At 45.8% G+C, this 20651-nt stretch overlaps 1 protein-coding gene across 1 annotated transcript in view; it reads left to right on the plus strand.

Moving 5' to 3' along the window:
• LOC8043022 (glucosidase 2 subunit beta) overlaps positions 1 to 14501 on the plus strand; it is a 62915-nt gene extending 48414 nt beyond the window's left edge. Inside the window, exons 13-15 of the mRNA XM_029980157.2 lie at positions 1109 to 1273; positions 4643 to 4742; positions 13891 to 14501. Coding sequence (XP_029836017.2) covers positions 1109 to 1273; positions 4643 to 4742; positions 13891 to 14049 — 424 coding nt within the window. The 3' untranslated portion in view covers positions 14050 to 14501. The remainder of the gene's footprint in view (positions 1 to 1108; positions 1274 to 4642; positions 4743 to 13890) is intronic.
• The last annotated feature ends 6150 nt before the right edge of the window (positions 14502 to 20651 follow it).

Genomic DNA, 20651 nt, shown 5'->3' on the forward strand with positions numbered 1-20651 from the left:
CAGACATACAAATGCTCCCACATTCTCCAGTGTGGTGACGTCACGTGTTGTATAACTTGCATGTTGAGCAGGCAGTCTAAAAACAATTTGCACCTTTATCTTCTAAGTTCTATAATGCATCAAATGCGGTAGTTAAGGTGAGATAATGTAAAATTGTTTAGCACACATTAAGCCGTCGCATCGGGGAGTGAAGAACTGTTATGCTTACCAATTTCCCATCTACCTTGGGCGAAGAAACTGGGTGCAAAGGGCACGTGACGTCAACTTCCCCGCTAAATTTTGTGGAGGAACTGAAGGAGTTTAGGTCGTGTGACATCAATTTCACCACCGAATTCAGCAGGCAAACTGAATTGGCGTATAGTTTGCATGATGGGTAACATGATTCATTTTCCCACTAAATTTGTGGGGAAAAGAAACTGGTGCATAGGTCCCAACATCAAGTCGCGCCACATCGAAATTTTCCGCTAACGGAGAAAGTTAATTGGAGTGTAGGTGGATGCAACATTAATTTTCCCACTGAATTTAGCGGGGAAACTGGATTCGTACATAGGTCTTGTGACATCAATTTATCCCCTCACTTTAGCGAGGAAACTTGATTGGTGTGTATGCAACGAAACGTCAAGTCACGTAACATCAATTGACATCGTGTAACCTAAACAAAAATTCAGTTTCCCCTCTAAATTTGGTGGGAAATGCACAGACAAACAAACTGATAAAATTTTGGGTTGGGGGTAGCGTGCATTTTATGCTTAAAGATGCAGTATTTTGCCCATATTTTTGTTTTGTCTCGCTGGTGTGAGCTAAACCAGCATTAAATTCACACCATTAAACTTCCCATAACCCTCTAATGCCCCCATGTTGCCGCATAGGACAACATCTGACGTCACGTTTTCAGTGTTGCCCATAGACACAGCTCCACCGACCAGATTTTAAACTTCAATGACTTTGCGGAAAAATATTATTGCGACTGTCAATTTGGGTCAGCAGTTCAGACGTGTCTATTAATGTGTCGAAATATTGCTGGAGCTCCCCCCTGTTTGTTTGGTAGTCCGGGGGTGACAAGGAAGAGGGCGGGCATCGTTAACGGCGGTCCAACGGGGTCGTGCAGGAAGCTGGAGACGACGCTGGAGACGGACTATGGCCCCGAGGAGGAGTTTGCGGCCCTGAGGGAGCAGTGCTTCGAGTTCTCCGACCGGGAGTACACCTACAAGCTGTGCCCCTTCGACCAGGCGGCGCAGATCCCCAAGAACGGAGGCTCCGAGACCAACCTGGGGTGAGGGGGACGGTGTTCCAATCAGGGCTAGTTGGTTTTGCCTGCTCTCAGAAAATTGCATTGCGAAGGATTACAAAAAAATTTGCAGCAACTTTTGTCTTCAAGGTCCTGTACTGCATGAAATATGGCGATCGTTTTAATTTGTTTACGAGGCGCTAGACAGTTTTGAGGAGTGAAGAGCCCATATATTTCATAAATTTTGCAGCTAAATTAAGGTCACTTGACGTCAATTTCCCCAATAAATTTAGCGGAAGAAATTGTATTGGTGTCTAAGCCACGTAACATCAATTTTCTCGCTAAATTAAAAAAAAAAAACTTTGCTGGCATTGGGTCCCGTGACATGATCTTTACCTGCTAGATTTTGTGGGAAATGAACGGAGGACGGGTGGTCAAGGTTTTTGGGTTGGGAGCGGTTCCGTTAAAAAGCGTTTATTTTTATTTTTAGTTTATTTAGGAACACTGCAGCTCTCCACTTAGAGGCATAGCAGGAGTGATGTACAATATTAACATATACAGAAAAAAGGATGTGCACGAGAGTGCTCTAAGTAAATATATAGGAAAGAGGAGTGTACACGCAAAAGTGTTCTAATAAAAAATGTCTAATGGCATCAGTAAATTTGTCAGTTGAAGAAACTGTTACTACTTGCAACAAACACAAATAATATTTGTGTTCGTTGCAAAATCCTTCTAATCTTAGCGTCATTATTTGTAACCATTAGCTGTACAGTTTGACCTAAGCTTGAGGGAGACACTGCAGGTTTTAGAAAGCTTCCCCTTCTTTGAATGTGTGGCTTCTGAGCATTGCGGACGAGATCGATGCGTGTTTCTATTTTGGGCAATGCGGAACCTCACAAACCTAATCTTGTAACCTCTATTTAGGCTGAACTCCCCTAAAGTGCCTGGATAGGGCAGATATGCCTCAAAACAAACTTTTCTGCCACCCCCTAAAAAAAGAAAAAAGAAGTTTTTGCGGAGTATTTGTGTCTTGAGACTCATTTGGAAGGCAGGAGCGAATCCGGGTCGGCATCTCGAAATAGAAGCATGTTTCGGAATTGTTCCCAACTCAAAATGTGCGTTGCGACCTAAATATTGTGCTTAAGAGTTTTTTTTAATACACAATCCGTTTTATGTGGTGCTTCCTACGAGAAAACTGTCACGAACGAGAGTCGTAGCGAGCTTCACGAATGAATGACATGCTGGGAGCATTACTAATGTTCGCGAACTCCCTATTTTCTCTTTTGTGGACGGAGCGGTGAGAGGGAGCACAGAGCACCCTCTGCCCGCTCCCCCCGCAAAAAGTGATTTTTTTTTCTTCCAAGCAATTGACGCAACCGTCCAGACAAAAAATAAAAAAAAAAAAAGCCAGCATGCTCTGTAAGCTGGTTTTCCCCCAATGCGGCCGCTCGCGTTGGGGGAAAGCCAGCTTGCAGAGCAAAACGGCACTTTTGGCAGTTCAATATACACCAACTCAACTCTCCTACGTCACGCCGCGGTGGTGGCGCGCCGGACGCACTTCCGGTCTGGGGCGGTGGGCAGAAGTCGCCGTGCCAGACATGAATTCCAGTGTTCCTTTGGAAGAAAAGAGACAAAAAACCTGCCTTCTCGTCAAAATGCTGCGATGGGGGCTTTACAAAGAGAGTCTGGAAAGGTTTGAAGATCAGTTTTCATGTGTTTTTGCACCCTCCGTTCGTCCGAGAACGTCGATAGCAGCCGTGAAAAGGGCAAACCTGACGCTGTCGAACTACGATTGCGTGTGCGGGCCACAATTTGTAGTCGCCAGATGTATTTGCTTTGTTCCAACATGACCGAGAGAAAACCCCCAAGTTGTCCGGACCACCCACGGATTCAGTGCGTCTTCAAATTCACACGGCCGCCTGATCGTTCGAACTTTCGTCTGCTCCTTCAAAGTTGTCTGCTTTTTGTCGTCTGCTCGTTCAAACAAAAGCGGCCCGTAGACCAAACTTTGACCCGGTGATTGCAATAAGAAGTAATTGCAGGCCTCAAAAGACCTAAGTAGGCTCGGTGTAAGCAGTAGATACAAGATGTTGATCATTGGTACCGGTGGCCATCACCGACTTGTTACGCTTTGTCTGTTCCCGCTTCCGATTTTCAGTATCGACGTCGATCATCGCCGCTACCTTCTACACTTTTGCAGCACGAGGGTCGTCGCGACCGAAAATAGCTAGAAGAGTCTCATCATGGTTTTGTACGTTCATTCTGCGGCGGTCATGCAAATACATCGCCGCACGTCAAATTATTTATGCAAAGTTTAGCAGCGTAACGAGCCTTGATGATTTCGCTCAGGCGATTAAAGTGGTAAGACATTGCGATGAGGACGTAGAATCGACAACTCCAACGCGAAAAAGAGTATGCAGACTCACACAGACGCCGACAACGTGACATTCGAATGGTTTGTTGACGCGGGACGCGGTGCTTCTTGCCCGTACTCCATTGCGCGTGCGTTCCAACTGTCGTCTGCTCTTTCAAACTTGGCTGCTTTTTGTCGTCAGTTCGTTCAAACGACAGCGGCTCGTAAACCAAACATTGACCCGGTAATTGCGATAAGAACTAAGTGCATGCCTCAAAACACTTTTGAAGGTTGGTTGGGGTAAGTCGGCTAAGTGTAAACAGAGACAAGAAGTTGTTGATCATTGTTACCAGTGGCCATCACCGACTTGTAATGCCCGATTCTACTTGAGGTTTTCAGTATCGATGTCCACCATCTCAGCTACGGTCCACGCTTTTGCAGTCCGAGCGACGTCGCGACTGAAAATAGCGAGCAGAATCTCGACGTGGGAGTCAGGCTTTAGCGCCCATTCTGCGGCGTCCACGTGAAATGAATCGCCGCAAGTCACATTATTCACGCAAAGTTTTGCCTCGATAGTTTTGCTGAAGCCGCTCAAGTAGTCAGACATTGTTAGGAGGACGTAGAATCAACAATTCCAACGCGAAAAAGAGCACGGGGATTCCCACCGACGCCGACAACAACGCAATTCAATGGTTTGTTTATGGGCGACGGCGGGCTTCTTGCCCACCATCCACGGCGCATGCGCGGCGCCGGTGACGTCCGCTAGGGGCGCTCCGGTTTGTTTGTAAACATGAGTTGGTGTATAGGCGGGTTTGACTGTACAGTGAAATGTGTAGAGGTTTCCTTGTTAGTGACTTGCTGAATCTAGGCGAATCTACCGCCTAGTTGTAAAAGGAAGCATCCCTGCCTGTGTGGGGATCAATCTTTTTACAACTTTAGCAGGCAAGAATTTTGAATGTGTTTCGATGTACCAAAAGCAGTACACAAAAAAGGCGTCATTAATGGACGAGCAACTTTTTAAAACGTAAGTATTTCCTTTCATTTTCTGCACTTACGCACAGACGCTGGGGCAGCTGGTCTGGACCGGAGGGCAACAAGTATGCCAGCATGAAGCTGGACGGCGGCATGGCCTGCTGGAACGGACCCTCGCGTTCTGTTGTGGTGAGTGCCGTTTTCTGCCCGAACTCTTCGGCGCCATGATCGTGCGTGCGGAAAGCAAATGTTGCGTTTCAGCAGGAAGCTTTCTTTCTGGCTTCCAAGTGTCACGAATAATATGGTTAGATCTCACTAGACCTTTTTCTGACGCCCCTCAGTGCACTTGTGTTTGTCTTATGAGTAACGTAAACTGCACCAATGCACGAGGCAGTGCATCACTTGCTCGTGGCACGTGTCTCCCACGTTCGCGCAACAGTGACTGTCAGTTCTTACAGGAAACTCTGATTGTGGATTTTATCCAGGGGCTTTACCTTTTTTGAATAATGAGCACCGTCTGAGGGGTTGTCTGTGAACTACGAATAAGGGGCCACCCAACATGCCTCCACCCACTACTCTCCACCCCATTGACTCCCCCTTGGGTCGGCCTGGGTTCGGAGAGTATGGGGAATGACGCGCTGTGGCCGGTCACGTGTCATTTTTCCGGTTAAATTTAGCGGTTAAACTGAATTTATATGTAGGTCACATGACCTCAATTTTTCTGCTAAATTTAGCGGGGAAACTGAATTGTCGTTGAGGTCATGTGACACGAAGTATGCGACATAATTTTTTGTGCTAAACTTAGCGGGGAAACTGAATTGTTGTTCAAGTCTTGCGACATCTCGGGCCTTGGCTTCACGAAATGCAGCTTCATGAAATACGGCTTTACGAAATCTGGAGCCACTGGCCAAAGAATGTTTTACTTTAAAAGACAAGATGTGCACAAACACAGGGGCCGACAACATTGGTCGTGCGGGAGGTTGCCCCTCCGAGACTGGCGACAGCACAAAGCGATGCTGAGGGAGAGGGTGTACACGTGAGCAGAGGCATACTAGAAAAAGGCCCATTAGGAAAATGTCACTGAAATATTCCCATAGACTTGCACTTCAATAATTAAAATGGCGTAATAGGTGGGAAAAAGAAAGAGGATAATGTCCAGTCTCGTTCTCATTTGTGCTTTTTGACGCTACCATTCCCTTTTTCAAGAAATTGATTCAGAGTCTCCTACGAATCAATAGGGAGATTTATTAGATCGTTCTTCTCCTCCGTTACGATATCCGTAATGAAAATGCTGCAACTGCGCATGCGTGCCGCCTGTTTTATCTGCTCAGTTCAAGGTCTTGTGGCAGATCACGAAGCGCTATGCAGGTGGCTTAGCGGGCTGCGGAAATGGTCTACTAAAACTCCCTATTGTTGGAGCCTGTGCTGGTTGCTTTGCGCCATAACTCTTTTAGTCGATGACAGGATAAGAACTGCACAGGACAAGAACTAAACAGCATAAGACTGGTATCCCGTCTCCAGCATGCGCTCATTGCCTTTGCTCGTGCTTCGGCTGCATGTGCACACTTTAGGCTATGGAACATGGGAAGCTTGCCCTGGAAGTGGGACAACTGAAGCTCCTCGCTACCACCCCCGTCCTGTCAGTGACTATAGCAGGAATTTCTTTAAAAAAGGACCCTCAAAAGAAAACTTAGACACAAGTTACTTTTGGAAAACTATGCCGAATCAACTTTGCGAAGTCGTGACATTCCACTCTTTCTGCAGCATAGAAAAATGTTGGAGAGTTTTGAAAAATGTATGAATAATTTTCGGTACAGTAAACTCCGTTAACTCGAAATCATAAAAACCGGGGAAAATTTGGAGATAAGCGGAGTACTGAAATATCCTAAGTACCGGCCGAGGATTTAAAAAAAAATCTAGAGTTGCTGTCAAAACAAGATGGGAGGCGGCTGAACGGTGTGGCGACCACAGGATCAGGAGAGCCTCTAGAACGCCACAAGCCAGCACAATCATAAAGAAAAAGATTGGAAGAAAGCTAAAGAAAAGTCGCCGGAGATGGGGGGAAAGCCAAAAGCAAGAAAACATGCATCCTTAAGGGGGGACATGGGCCTAAGCAGTGATGCAATTGCTGCGCCAGTTGTGTCAAACTGCGCCAAGGGGTTAACCCTGCTACATCCTGCTACATTTTGCCAAAATAGGGGTAATCTGCGCCAAGCCTGCGCCAAAGGACCAATTTCGGTCGCCTTTCAAAACTGAAACTAAACTGAGTACCGCAATTGAGCAATTGAGCCCGACACTAGTACCCTGCATTAATCGTCCATCGAGTCTTGCATGGTTTTCTCTCCGTCTCGCGTTCTCGTCTCGTAAATCTCGTCTCGCGCCTTTTTTTTTTTTTTTTTAGACACGGGTGTATGCAGACGCTCCGACGCTAGCGTGCCAGGTACCAACCATGCTGTCATGCTGTGAAACAAAACCACATTTCTGCGCGCCGGGAGTCACTTTGTGAGCTGAAGCACTCTCTCCTAAAAGTAACGGCCGCGGGAAAAATATTTGGTCCCTGCCTTTCAGTCACCATGGTTGCGCGACAGTGGGTGTTGCCGTCCCCACGTCGTGCTGCTGATATGGCGCTTTCTAAAATTAAACTAAGTACCGCTGCATCTTCATCAACATTCTTGTTCTTGTTTACTACAAAAATCCCTCTTTAACTCAAAAACTGCTGTATCGAAGTATTGATTACCTAGGTTTCTCTGGGTGGGCTTTCTTTCGAGGGGGACCCTGGTACGTGAAAATCTGCCGCGAAAGAAGGTTGATGAAAAGAAGTTAGCTAAAAGCAAAGAAGGCAATGTCTGCACGCTGAACCTGCACTGCGTGCTTGTTTGTCTCGAGTTCAGTCATTGCACAAAGCGCTCCAAAAACTTTTTGACTCTGGCTCGCAATGTCTTGCATCGATAGCTTGGGGACTTTTTAGAGCGCAGCTCTTAGGGGCCCGTTTCCGGCTTGAGCAGCGTCGGCGTCACCAAGGTCACCCCAAGGTCACGTGACCCCCAGGACACGTGACCCCTCTCAAGGTCACGAGACCCCCTAGGTCACGTCACCCCTCCCAAGGTCACGTGACCCCCAGGTCATGTGACTCTCCCAGGTCATGTGACCCCCAAGGTCTCGTGATCCTCCCAAGGTCACGTGACCCCCAAGGTCTTGTGACCCCCCGAGATCACGTGGCCCCCCAGGTCACGTGACCCCCAGGTCTCGTGATCCCCAAGGTCTCGTAATCCTCCCAAGGTCACGTGATCCTCCCAAGGTCTCGTGACCCCCCGAGGTCACGTGACCCCCCGAGATCACGTGGCCCCCCAGGTCACGTGGCCCCCCAGGTCACGTGGCCCCCCAGGTCACGTGGCCCCCCAGGTCACATGGCCCCCTCCCCGAGGTCACGTGACCCCTCTCCCCCCTCCCCTTGAGGTCAGGTGACCCCCCGGAGCATATTAAAGAATGAGGGGAGGAGGAGGAGAAGGAGGAGTCTACCCTCCCCTCAGTACCCTTCCCTCCTCCTCCTCAAGAGCTGCGCTCCAATTCGGCGTTACAGGGAGTATTTGTATATTTAACTTGCACCTTGTTTGCCGGCCTGGCAAGCACATGCCACTGGACTGTTTATTGTCGTATGCTCGACAGTTACATCTTGCACACAATTTTGGGGATCAGTTGGCGATGGAGCGGAGTGACATGGTTTCGGTTTCGATCGAACAGCCGTTGTCTCAGCTCGCACGACGAAGCATGCGCAACTGCAAGCCTGCCGAAGTAGGCCTCATGTGCACGCGAACATGATTGCACGACAGATGCACCAGCCGCCACGCTTGCAATCCATTGTTTTACGTTTGCTTACTTTTGACGAAAATCTGGCTTGTTGGCAACCAGTCAAACGGTGGCAAGCGGTTTTTCGAAATTGCTCGGCAATGCCTAGAGCACTGTACTCTTGTGGGATGTCTCAGCAGTAAAAACACAAGCAGCGAGTTCCGTCACAACACGCCACATCAGAACACAACGCATCACAAAGTGCCCTTTGTATGTACAGCACTAAAAACAAATGTTTTTATTTTTCTAAGAATATCTGGTCCAAAAGCCACTTTTGCTGTTCCGAAACATTTTCTTGGCTGCTCCAAAAGCCACTTTTGCTGCTCCAAAACACCGTATTGGTTGCTCCTAAGGCCATACTTGCTGCTCTAAAACACTGTTTTGGCTGCTCCGAAAGGTGCTTTAAAATGGCTTAGGCCAGTCACATCACTGCCTAAGTTTCAAAATGTTCTTAAGAAATTCATTTTTCAATTTCGAGGTTTTCGGTTTTAGAAACTAATTATACACCCTTACACTAAATTTCATAACTATGTGCCAAATAGTTACGTTCATATAAAATATTTTCAACATATTGCGAGGCAGTAACAAGGTACAGGAGTTCTATGTGTGAATACATTTTTCTCAGTTTCACTTTTTGCTGCAAATTTCACACGAAGGAATCTTTTGTTCGAAGGTAAAATTATTCTGTTACCACAATCATGATGTTGCTGAACTGAAATTTACTGGGGATTTGGGCTATCTACATTATTTTGTTTTACATTATAGTCCTCATTGAGAAAAAATATTCTTAAAAATTGACATAGGACAGATATGCATCGTATACTTTGAGGTAATCACTCTTCCTTAAATATTTAAATTTGAGTTATAAAAACTAGATAGCCCGAAGTTCCACATCCCCCACTTTGTATTCAAGCAGTCAAAATGGTGCTTAATAGCTTCATTTGCATATCATAGATTTCTTAACGAAGAGTGACACAAAATCTCCTCTCCAAATTTCATTCCGACCACTTGAGTAGTTTAGAAATTCAACCTCTAGTCACTGTGCCCCCTTAAATCGTCGCTCGGCAGATCGCGTTCTGTGCACCCACCCAGAACGCGTTTGTGGCGCTTCCATCTTTTATTTTTCTTCCATGATCCTCTCTCCCCTTGTTAACATTATTTCTGGGTCACAGTCGCTTCGTCGGCTATGGAGATTTCTCCTTTGGCCTCAGTGTCCTTTCAGGAATATTTATTATTATTTTTTATTTTTTTTATTTTTGCAGGCAAAGTTTTGAGATATACGATGCTCGTCAGGGAAACTTTTCGAGATAAGCGATGTCAGAATACATGGTGCCTATGGGGATCCATTTCGCAACGCACAAAATTTCCGACTTAAAGGGCAACTCCGCTCAATTCCGAAAAATTTAGGCTTCCATGTGATTCACATTCACAAAGTAATACTCAACAACTCTACGTCTTCGGATTCGCGAAATGTGGAATAATATTTGTGTAATCCTAATTTAAACATCAGCAGATACCGAAACCGAAACTTCGGTTGCGTCAGGCAACATTGGTCTCGGGTCGTCACAGTCATGGGCACCTCACGTCGAACCACGTGGTCTTGTGACGTTTGGGAGGGAGCGAGAAACAGGACACGCAACGCGGGCAGGTCCTTTTTTTTTTTTTTTTTGGACGCGGGCAGGTTGCTTTGCATGGCGTGGACGGTGATGGCCCGGGGGAGAGGGGGAAGGGGAGAAGACGAAAGAGGAGAAGGGAGCGGAGAAACAGACCGATAAGCGCGCAGGGCAGCGGTGATCACGTGAACGCCCGGTCAGCCAACACCGGGAGGAGAAACTCATGACGTCATCGTTAAATTTCGCTCCGAAAAGTAAAAACAAGCAAAACGTGAGAATGAAGTATGCATGCCTCTGACGTAGTGGTTCAGCGTTGGCCGCTCCAACTCCGTGGCATTGACTGCGCTGATGATTGCGCCTCGCGCCGCACGCTAGAGTTGGCAGATTTCGGCGACTTGGCTCGCTTGAAGGTTCGCTGGCCAGTTTATTAAATATATAGACGGAATTAGATCGTAATATTTGACATGGGGTCTTCCTATATGATACTGAAGAGGGTACATAGTTTTCTAAATATCAAAAATGAAGCGGAGTTGCCCTTTAACCAATCTTTTGAGATATTCATGTTAGAGTTAATAAAGGTTTACTGTAGTTTAAATTTAAAAAAAAAAGAGTGCCGACTGTTCGAGAGAAAACCGTTTTATGGGAAGTTAAAAGTGACTCCCAAGTTTGGCAGTATCTTGGTGATCTTTAAAGCCTGACTTCAACTCATGAAGGGCCTTTGTTTTTTTGGCCAGGTGTTCTTGAAGTGTCTTTTTTTTTTTTTTTTGTATGGTACGAGCTGAGCTATCTATGGATGCATAATTGTGAGCCATACTCAGTACTGTTTACAAGGTCTGTACGCTTCTGTGCCGCCTATTACACCATTGTGGAGACAGGGAGGGGTTCCTAGAGCTTGATAAGTTTCAGAATCTTTCACTTGACGTTATTACCCCGAAACTCGGGAAACCTAAAAGCTGGTTCACACGTTTGCATTTGACTTTGCTCGAGCTGCTTGCGACGAAAGTATACACAGACTCCATCTATGTATCGGGTAGCCTGGAAGCTGCTTATGACTAGACCGAAGGTTTTGCAGCATTTGGAAGTTCAAGTAGTACACATGACATTTGTGACAAATAATTGCCTACAACATTATCAGAATTATTTTAAAGTCACAGTATAAATATTGTGTAAAAAAATTTTAAAAATAGTCTTGCCGATTAAGCAGGCTATTTAACGAATGACGCCAGTGCGCCTGTCTGTTCAGCGGTTACAGGGGAACGTGCCACACATCAGCGTAGCCAGACAGCAGAATTGCTCCGTTTTGCCTGTACTCTTCTCTTTTGCAAAATTAAAATTCAGTGGAGTGCTCTGCCCTAGCCTCTTGTCAACTGTTGTATCCCTGAATACCTATTGCTCAATAACCCAGGCGTCAGTCAATGAGGATGCTGGGAATATGGGTCTATGTGGCACACGCTCACCTTCCCCGTATATAAGATGCGAAGTAAATAACCAAAATAAGGCGTTGACGAGTGCGCGTGCAAGGTGACATTTGTTTTAGGCTCTTGCCTTACAACTGTTGCGGATGCCAGCACTTGCAGCATGCTGGCCCACATTCCCAGCATTCTCGTTCATGCTTGGGTAATTTAGTGTTAGGTCGATTGTTTGAAATCCGGTTAAATGAACCCCTTAGTTAAAGGAGCTGTGCAACGATTTTAATGTTGAAAGAATTGGTATTTTCTGCTTTTGATATTGTTCACTGTGTCACAAATGGCCAGTCTTGGGTAAGTTACTTTTAAAAAGTAATTTGTTACAGTTAGTTTCAGAAAAAAGTAGCCAAGTTACAGTTACCGAAACAAAAATGTAACTCGTTACAGTTACAGCTACTTCTAAAAAGTAACGACATTACTTTTCAGTTACTTTTCTATGACATAAAAATTAGGAAAAACTAGAAAACGCTTTTCACCAAGTTTCTTTGCATAAAAAAAGTGTGCTTTTTACTTAATATTGTAACTTAGCAGCAGTTGCTTTTCAAAATTAGTGTCTGAAAGTTTCCCTCGTTTGATAATGAACACGTCCTTGCCCTTGCTGAACAGGCGCTCGTCTGACAAGCTGGATGGGATTGCTGTGTTGTCTCGCCAAAATAGGTTTTTGATTGTCGGGTAGGCGTTAAGGCAACAGAGTGCCGTTTTCTGTGTTCAAGTTGTTAGTAACCACCTCCACCACAGCAAAATACACTTTGTACGCCGGCCATGGTAGTTCTTTTTTGTTCTTATCAACATTCATATCCTTGGTAGCACTAGCATATTGCTGGCTCGTTGACAATTGCGCTGGGTTCATAGAGTCCCTGGGTATATTTAAGTTTGTACCCGGCAAGCCAGAAACAACCCCCGTGCAAAGAGCAGTAAATTTTGTCTCAACTGCTGACACTACACCGGAGTAGTGGCGCAAATCAAAATACGAAACATGCGCAGTGCGGAGTGGTGGCGCTAATCAAGATACAAAACATTCGCTGTGCCCTCCGCGTGTATTGCTGTTTCACGCTTGATTCACAAGAATAAAAGGCGTTTTTACAGAAAAAAAGGAAAACCGCAAAAGAGATAGTTCTTCAAGATACTAAGATGCAAGTGTTTAGTCACAAAGTACAAGTGCGTGCTAAAGATAACTGCTCTTTTTTTAACCAAATCTACCCGTGGCTATATTCAGGTCGTGAATGCCGACAAAAAACGCATTCACAAGTTTGTGCAAAAAATAACGTGACACTCGAAATGTCGGAACAGACAATTTGAAAAGCGCAAAGAATGGGTAAATTGTACCTCATTCAGTGATATATTATTCGTAAAAAAACTGGAAAGTAACGACGAAAGTAACGTCGTTACTTTCAAGGTCACCTTAGAAAAAGTAATAGAACTACCGTTACAAGTTACATTTTTAAAAAGTAACTCGTTACAGTTACAAGTTACCAAAAAAGTAACGAAGTTCCAGTAACGCGTTACTACCCAAGACTGCAAATGGCAGAAAACACACCTCCTTTCATCGAAATTTTGCGATTCCGCCGCGTAATAGCGAGGCAAAACTTTGAATATTTCCCGACCTGCAGCCACGAGCGGCGGCCATGAGAAACAAAGCGGCGTGACGTCACTTGGGTAGTTGTAAAAGAGATAGCAAGTTGTGCGAATACCTGCTCGATTAAAGGTAACTTTTCTATAAATCTTGTCGTTCCATTATATATATAAATGCGTCAAAACCCTAGTATCATCGACAAAACTTTTATTATACGGAGTTTTAGTGGCACCATCTATCCTAGGTCCACAAAACCGCGAATAGCCGCCAGAAGCCGGAGGGGGAGGGGGACAGCGCCGGACGGGCAAAAACGGGATGGCCGGACTCAAATGAGACTTTCCTCCTTTCACCGCATATTTCGCGGGGCGCCCGCCAGCACGTGGTCACGCGGTCGCGAGCGGATGAGTTCTCACTGCTCGCTGATGACTCTAAAGAGAGAAGTTTTCCGGAACCCCGCGCCTTCTCAAGTGACGTCACTGCGCACGTGACCCGGAAGATGATGTACGAGTTGAGAGGCGGTAAAAACCTGGATCTTTTTCATTTTTTTAAATAAAAACTAGGGTATCCAGGCAAAATCTGTTTTCTGTAGTTCACTACAGAAGTGTCAGGCATCAACTTCCACAATTATTTAAGCAAAGCCCTGAAATTGTTGCACAGCTCCTTTAAATTGTTTAAGTAGGTGAGTCAGTATTTGTGACACATATTGTTTTTGTTAAGTTTGAATGCACAGTGAATATTTGTGAACATCTTTTTTCCCTTCTGCTTTGACGAAAAGGGCCCTAGTATTCCAATTAAAAAAAGAAAAATCGAAAACGCAAATATACAATCTCTTCCTTCAGGTGGACATTCACTGCGGCCTGGAGAACCAACTGACGTCCGCGTCCGAGCCCAATCGCTGCGAGTACCACTTTGACTTCAGCACGCCTGCAGCCTGCTCGGACAAGGTCGTGGCAGGAGAAGAGGGCGCCAAGCCTCACCACGTGCACGAGGAACTTTAAGCTCATTGCCACTCGACCATTCACTTTTTTTTTTTGTCCCCTCTTCATCTACACTAAAGAACTTTTCTTGGCAAGTTGGGTGTCGGCAAACTTCTACATTTTCGCGGTGGGAGAAAGAACCATTCAGTGAGGTGTGTTGGAAGCATGTAAATTGCGTTGAATGGACGGACGTGTGCACACGTGGCATTTGATTTGTGTGGTATGAGACTGAGAAAGTGCCCGTACAGGGGGCGCTGGTAGCTCTGCAAAAGAGTGTCATGGTAATTCCTTTTTTTTTTTTTTAAGTTTTTTTTTTAGGGTTCAAGCTTGCAGATTGAACGAGTTCTCTCAGGTTTCCCAAATATTTAACGACAAATGTTTCGTTGAGTTTTTGTGCGTCACTCTTAAGCTCGGCTGTATGCCAGTGTCCAAATGAAGTTTTCTCAGTAAAATGGAGCTGTTCAGTGCACCTGTCTTGGAGTTTCTGTACAATCTTCACAAAATGAACAGTGGTTCTCAAATGGAGATGCACAGACCCTTTCTCCTTAGGGTTCCCTAAGCCCTCAACTATTAGTCAAGCTAAACTACTGTAATATCCAGTCATCGCAACCCCCACCGCCTGAAATTCTCGGGGGAAAAAAAAAAAGGAGGGTGGGCCGTGACTCGGGGACTCGGCTCAAAAAATTTCCCAAAAGATAAAAAAATGCTAACTTTTTTTGTCCGCATCTATTGTGGCTAGACAGGAAATACACTGAATTCAGATCTCGAGTTGCTATCATACTTCCAAGATTCATAAAACAATGTTTTACTGTCGAGGAAAGCGGGAGGGGGGGGGGGGCTAAAAAATTTTAAAGGGACCTCGCTCTTTATGCTTTTTGTAAAATCAAAATTTTGCCAGTCTTTCTATCTTCTTTTTTTTTACTACTTTGGGCCCTGACTTGATGTGATAAGAATTAAAATGACACTGCCCCGCCAACGTTCTGCCATTTTTAATAGAGCAAGAGAATAAGTACAATGTCGTTCCCGTTGTTCCATTAACTCGGGAATTAACAGAGCTCAACAGGTTTCTAAAAAAAATAATCGGTTAATTGGGCAGTTCTTGCTTTCCTCACGATTTTTATTACAACACTGAGCAGATACTTGTCTTTTAATGGTGATATTTTTTTGAAGGCAAGAATCCCGAGCTCGTAGCTCTATATTTGGTGGTTGCACTGGCTGATCGAGAGCTTGCGCAGCCGAGATCTATCCTTCAACGAATAGCCCGCACTTGCAGCCTATTAGTGCAACAGTTCTACATTACGAAAATGCTGGGAAACAAACAATAAAGCGAAACAAGGGGCAGATGAACACAGATAAGTATAAACCATGTGAATATGTTAACCCATTCGGGGGGGGGGGGGGGGGCTACCGCGTACTGCTGGGTTGTTCGTACCGCATGTTTTCCCCCTAAAACGGCCACACTAGGCGCGACTGGTTTGCTTGTATTTAATAAGCTTTTACAGTAAAACTCAGTGCGGAAAACAAGAAAACATGTTTATTTACACGCTTAAAGGGACACTGACAGGGTATTTATGCTCGCCGAGGTTTTTAGTTGTACGTGACATATGAGAGCTCAACTACCCAGAACAGAATTTGCGGCTCGAAATTCGGTTTCTTTCCGCCCGCAAAACCGCCGATCAAGAACTGGCCGGTTTGGGTCTCGCTCACTCTCTTTTTCGAGGTCACGGGCCGTTTTCTAAGGTATCGATGCGACCACCATATTTATTCAAAGTCGTGGGTCACTGAAGGCACACACTCAATATTAAAAATAGAAAAAAATATGAAACCCATTTTTTGTGGTTTCTAAAAAGCTGTAAATACGTTGATTGAAAAAAAAAAGTTCCACAAACAACCGGAAACATTCTGTGCGTTCGTCGTTTCGCGTATCGTGGGACTCGCGGGGACGGCGATGGCAGCGGACGACGGGCGTGGGGCCTCTATTTCAGAACTGTCGTTCGCGGTACCGGCGCATTCTGTCTACCTTTAAAAGAGAAATTTGGAACTGATCAAAAGAATTGGTATTCATCCCGTACGACACGCCCGGCCACCAAGCCGATTTGCACGAAGACGTCGCCGAGCCGTCTCTCCCTTCTCGTGGCTGAAGACATCGCTCGCGCAAACGTCAAGCACGACGTGTCTACTTCGAGTTGAATATGCACGCGTACGATTTCTTTACTAGGTGCGAATGTCCCCAAAGCGTGGTGCTTCCCGACTTCGACTCGGGAGTGCTTTTGCTAGAGAAAAATCGACAGCAAACTTTCCAACTTACAGTTTACCGGCTTAATTATTACAAAGGACCGAGATCCACCAGTAAAGAGATCCCCCAGTAGCGCAGTGGGAAAGACGTCCGGTTCACACGCGGTAGGACCAAATTCGATCCCCCGTGAAACTTTTTTTTTTCAAGCATTTCCCGATGTTTACGTATCTTTTTTCTTTTTTTACAATCATCACTGAAGAAACAAACCAATGTTGCGGACGATACTTCGCTGAATTAAATGGTATGTGATTTCCTTTTTGACACCTGCGAACTCAATGTAATCACTTTCCACAAAATGCAAGGAGCATATAAATCAGGTAGCGTCCGCTTTCCGAGGTGCCCGTATATGTTCTACAGGAATTGCAGCCAGCCAATGGTCCCGATCCCGTTGATCTTTCGGAAACTCTGTCGCACAATGCCACTTTTTTTCGGACGCAGGACATGTGAGCCAGCTCTTCACGCAACATCTTGGGTGTCTTGTAAACCCTGAGATGGGGAACGATAAAAAAAACGGACCTCTTTTCGGAGCCGATCATGGAAATTCACCACGGGCACTCGCTACTCATCTCCGACTCCTCAATGTACAAAACAACTCATCTTGGAGTACAGAACAACGAGCGTAACAAACATAACTGCAAAAGAATCGCCCGGCGAGCAGTTCCCGCACGCTGCATCGCGCGCCGCATGTCGTGTCGTCTGCTACAAAGAGGAGAAAAAACAACAAAAAAAAAAAAACGCACGGTCGGGTGTAGCCACGTGACTTCCGCCACTAACTCTCTTCTCTCCACTTCTCCGACCTCCGTTGGGTTTCGGTTTCGAGCAGTTGCGTCTTTCGGCTTTATTAAAAAAATACGCTACTCTGTTGCAAAATATTAATTGGGTAGTCCTCCGACACCATAATAAAGCCCCTGGCAAAAAATGAAAAAAAATTTTTGGGGGGTGTCAGTGTCCCTTTAAGTGGTTTGTTCAAGTCTTTAAATCAATAGGCCCTCAAAAATTTTTCCTCGTATGAAAGATCTCTAAGCACTCCATGCACAGTTGCTTAGGTGTCGCACGATCGGTGCACCCTTCTCGTGATTCGGACTCGGAACTGCTGTTGGAATCGCTCCCGTTGTCTACAGAAGGCTCCGAAAACTCCCTATCCCCACCAGATGTCTTGTCATCATAGCTGTCAGAGAGGATATCTCCGATTTCACTGTTGGAAAGGCCACACCATACCCTGGATGCTGCCATCTTCTCCAAGCAGGCAGCGATCAAGTGGGAAAGACAACACACAAAAGAACAAGCTCAAACAGACAGCGAACAGAACAACCCTTGCCATCTGTTGGCAATGTATCTAACTACACTACCCCAAGTCTACATAGCGCCATCTATGAATGACTCTTTAAAACAGAAATTCATGCAGACCGGCAAATCGCCGGTTTTGGCAATATGGCCCCTGACGAGATGCCCGGCGGCATGCCCGGCGGTTCGCCGGCTTTGGTAGCGAATGGATTAAAGGGCAGAGCTACTTTTCGAGGGGAAATGAGTCGACGAGATGAGATCACCGGGGCGCATGCCATTTTTAGCGCTCGACACGTGGGAACCGGGACTTGTAGCTGGTTACCTGCGGGCCGCAGACCACATGTCTGAGACCCCTGATTTACTGAGTATTCCCAGAATGTTTCATTAGTTTACACTGCATAGTTCATTTTTTAGAAATAAATCTCGGTCCACCGATGCCAAAGAAAAGGTCGAGGTTGGAGCACTTTGAGCGCATTTCTCTCCTTTCCACTTTTTGGCATTAATTTCACTTTAGGAAAACTATCGTTTGTTAATGGGATAAAAAGACTCTTTCATTGTTTTTCCCGACAGGATTTTTGTGGGCAATGCAACTGTGGAATTGTTCTTTGACTTTGTCGATGTCTTTGTTCAAATTTTTCATCGCAATGTTAGCATGAAATAAATTACTTTTTGGAAATTCTGTTTTCACAGTTGCACTTTTCAGGTAATGTGCTTTAGATGTAGAAAAAAAGGGGGTATTACATTAGTTTCCTAACGATAGTTTTCCTAAACAGTCAGTGTGTTCCTAATAAAAACGACTATAACTCACTTTTTTTTTTTTTACTTCTGGGGGCATTAGGGTCAAGGAGTTGCCGGGGCATTGTTACCATGCTGACCAAGGTTGCTTCCGATTCTCCAAACTATTTTTCTATGCGTGCTCTTCTTTCTTCTGAGAAGTGTTACATAGTCGGGGACTCGAACAAGGTGGCGTGCCAGGAGTGGAGTTGGAGCATCTTGTGCCGCAGGTCCTTAGGCAGGGGTTTCTTGAGTCATTGTTTGGTGGCATTCAAAACCCGCTGCTAACCGTCTCTCTTCCCTTAGCGTACACAGTACACCCAGCCGGCGGTGTACTGTTGAAACACGAGCCTGGCGGTGGTTGACTTGAAATAGTAGGATAACTTGCGTAGTGAAGTTCAACAGATATTTTAATGCGTCTGCGGCTGCGCCCGTTATATTGCACGGCTCAAGGGTACGTCATCAGCCGACGTGAGAGCGACCCGCCCCTGCTCTGGTGATCCGGAACCCAGACGTGGCCTCGCTGTGCCGACCCAGACTTCGTACACCTGCGGCTCGTCTCGAGCGCGCTGTTTCTCGGAGAGCTTGTACCTGTGCCGGCAATATCAGCAGGGTTCGTACAGAATATTTGACTGAAAATTCAAGGAGTTTTCAAGGATTTCAAGGGTGAAAAATGGCAAAATTCAAGGAGTGTTAGCAAAATTTTATTTGCTTACAAGACTTATGGAAGCAGCGCAGTTTTCGCATGGATTTCTTTTTCCACAGAAGCTATCTCCAGCTCCTTTTCTGTTTGCTGTTTGCCTTGACTAAGTAGGTAAGGTCGTTTTTCGCTTCAGCTTCTTCCGAAAAACGGTCCGCAGATTCCAGCAGGCACTTGAGAGTTTTTTGAAGCTTTGACTTCCTTCCGTGCATCTTATCAAGCTCTTGCTCGAGCTCTTCTCTCTTTGAAGCTGCGTGTCGTGACAGTGCTTGTTTCTTTTGTTCGTCTAGGTATGCAGCGTACCTATGCCGGGCTTGGCGCACTGACGCCTTCAACTCTTTTGAAATCGGAACGTTCAGCAGGCCACCATGGCTTTTCACAGCCTCGCAGATAACTCGTTGAGAAATATACGACAGCTCTGCCAAATTCTCGACCGCAACCTGCTTGTTGATGCTGAAGCCTCTTTCCACTGAGGCCTGCCCATGGCTCAGGAGGAGGAGTAGTTTCACCACAGCCCATAACTGCGAGAATAAAGCATCGTGCTTCAGCAGCCGCACGAAAAAACTGTCAAGACGTTCATGATCTTTTTCAGTTTTGTAGTTCATGCCGTTTTTCTAGACAAAACTGAACGTACTGTGTGCACACAATGTCATGTTTGTGCTCAGAGAGAAGCTTGTTGTCGATTAGGCAGTTAAGCACAATTTTTAGCTTCCCAAGGCACGTGTCTGTCTTGGACATCTCTGTGGGGTCGAACCATGACAACCCACGAATGACGGGGTACCTCAGGGGACGTCTCTACATGACTTTCAGGATCATGTTCACAAGGAACTTCTGGCACTCGTACCTAAACTCAAGAATACACTTGGCGCTCGCTTTGCTGCATTTCAAAATCTTCTCAGCTGCACGTCCAACATCCACCTTTTCAAGTTCTGTGTAAACGGCAGCATCTTCAACATCAATTCGCAGCAGCTTCGTGATGCTGGTGGCTTCTGTCATTACAGAGCACCTTACGAACCTTGACAGAAGGCTCCTCAGAACACTTTCAAGTTCTTTTGCCAGCAAAAACGTCTTGGGAGAATCACTCTGAAAAACAGTCAGGAAAGGCTGCACAACCATGGCAACATTCAGGGAAAAGTTCAATTTTGCAAGTGCAAGCTGGTCATTTAGAAAAGCACTGACGTTTTCATATGCTCTGCATTTTGGCACGGGCAGCCTGCGGCCACTCACTGCTTCAGTGTATTGCTTCAAGTGCTCCCATGTGGCCAGGGCTCTTTCCAGTACGGGCACATTCTCGATTCAACGGTGAGATACAAAAGGAAGTGGAAACACGCTGCTCCCTGTCTCTCGAATAAAATCTTCTCGCCTGGCCGGTGCATCATGAGAGTGAGAATAAGCTGGACAAATATGTATCAACTGGCCATCCCGTTGCATGCATTCCAGCTTTGTAGGCATTATGCACTGTGTGAAGGCCACACGATCCAATATCCAAACACTGAACTTGAGAGTCATTTTTCATGTGCTGCTGGAACTTGTGGAAAAGGCTTCAGTTGACAATGGGGCCATCCATGG

This window comes from Ixodes scapularis, unplaced genomic scaffold (assembly GCF_016920785.2).
Source record: "Ixodes scapularis isolate PalLabHiFi unplaced genomic scaffold, ASM1692078v2 PGA_scaffold12__126_contigs__length_90152505, whole genome shotgun sequence".
NCBI lineage: Eukaryota > Metazoa > Arthropoda > Arachnida > Ixodida > Ixodidae > Ixodes > Ixodes scapularis.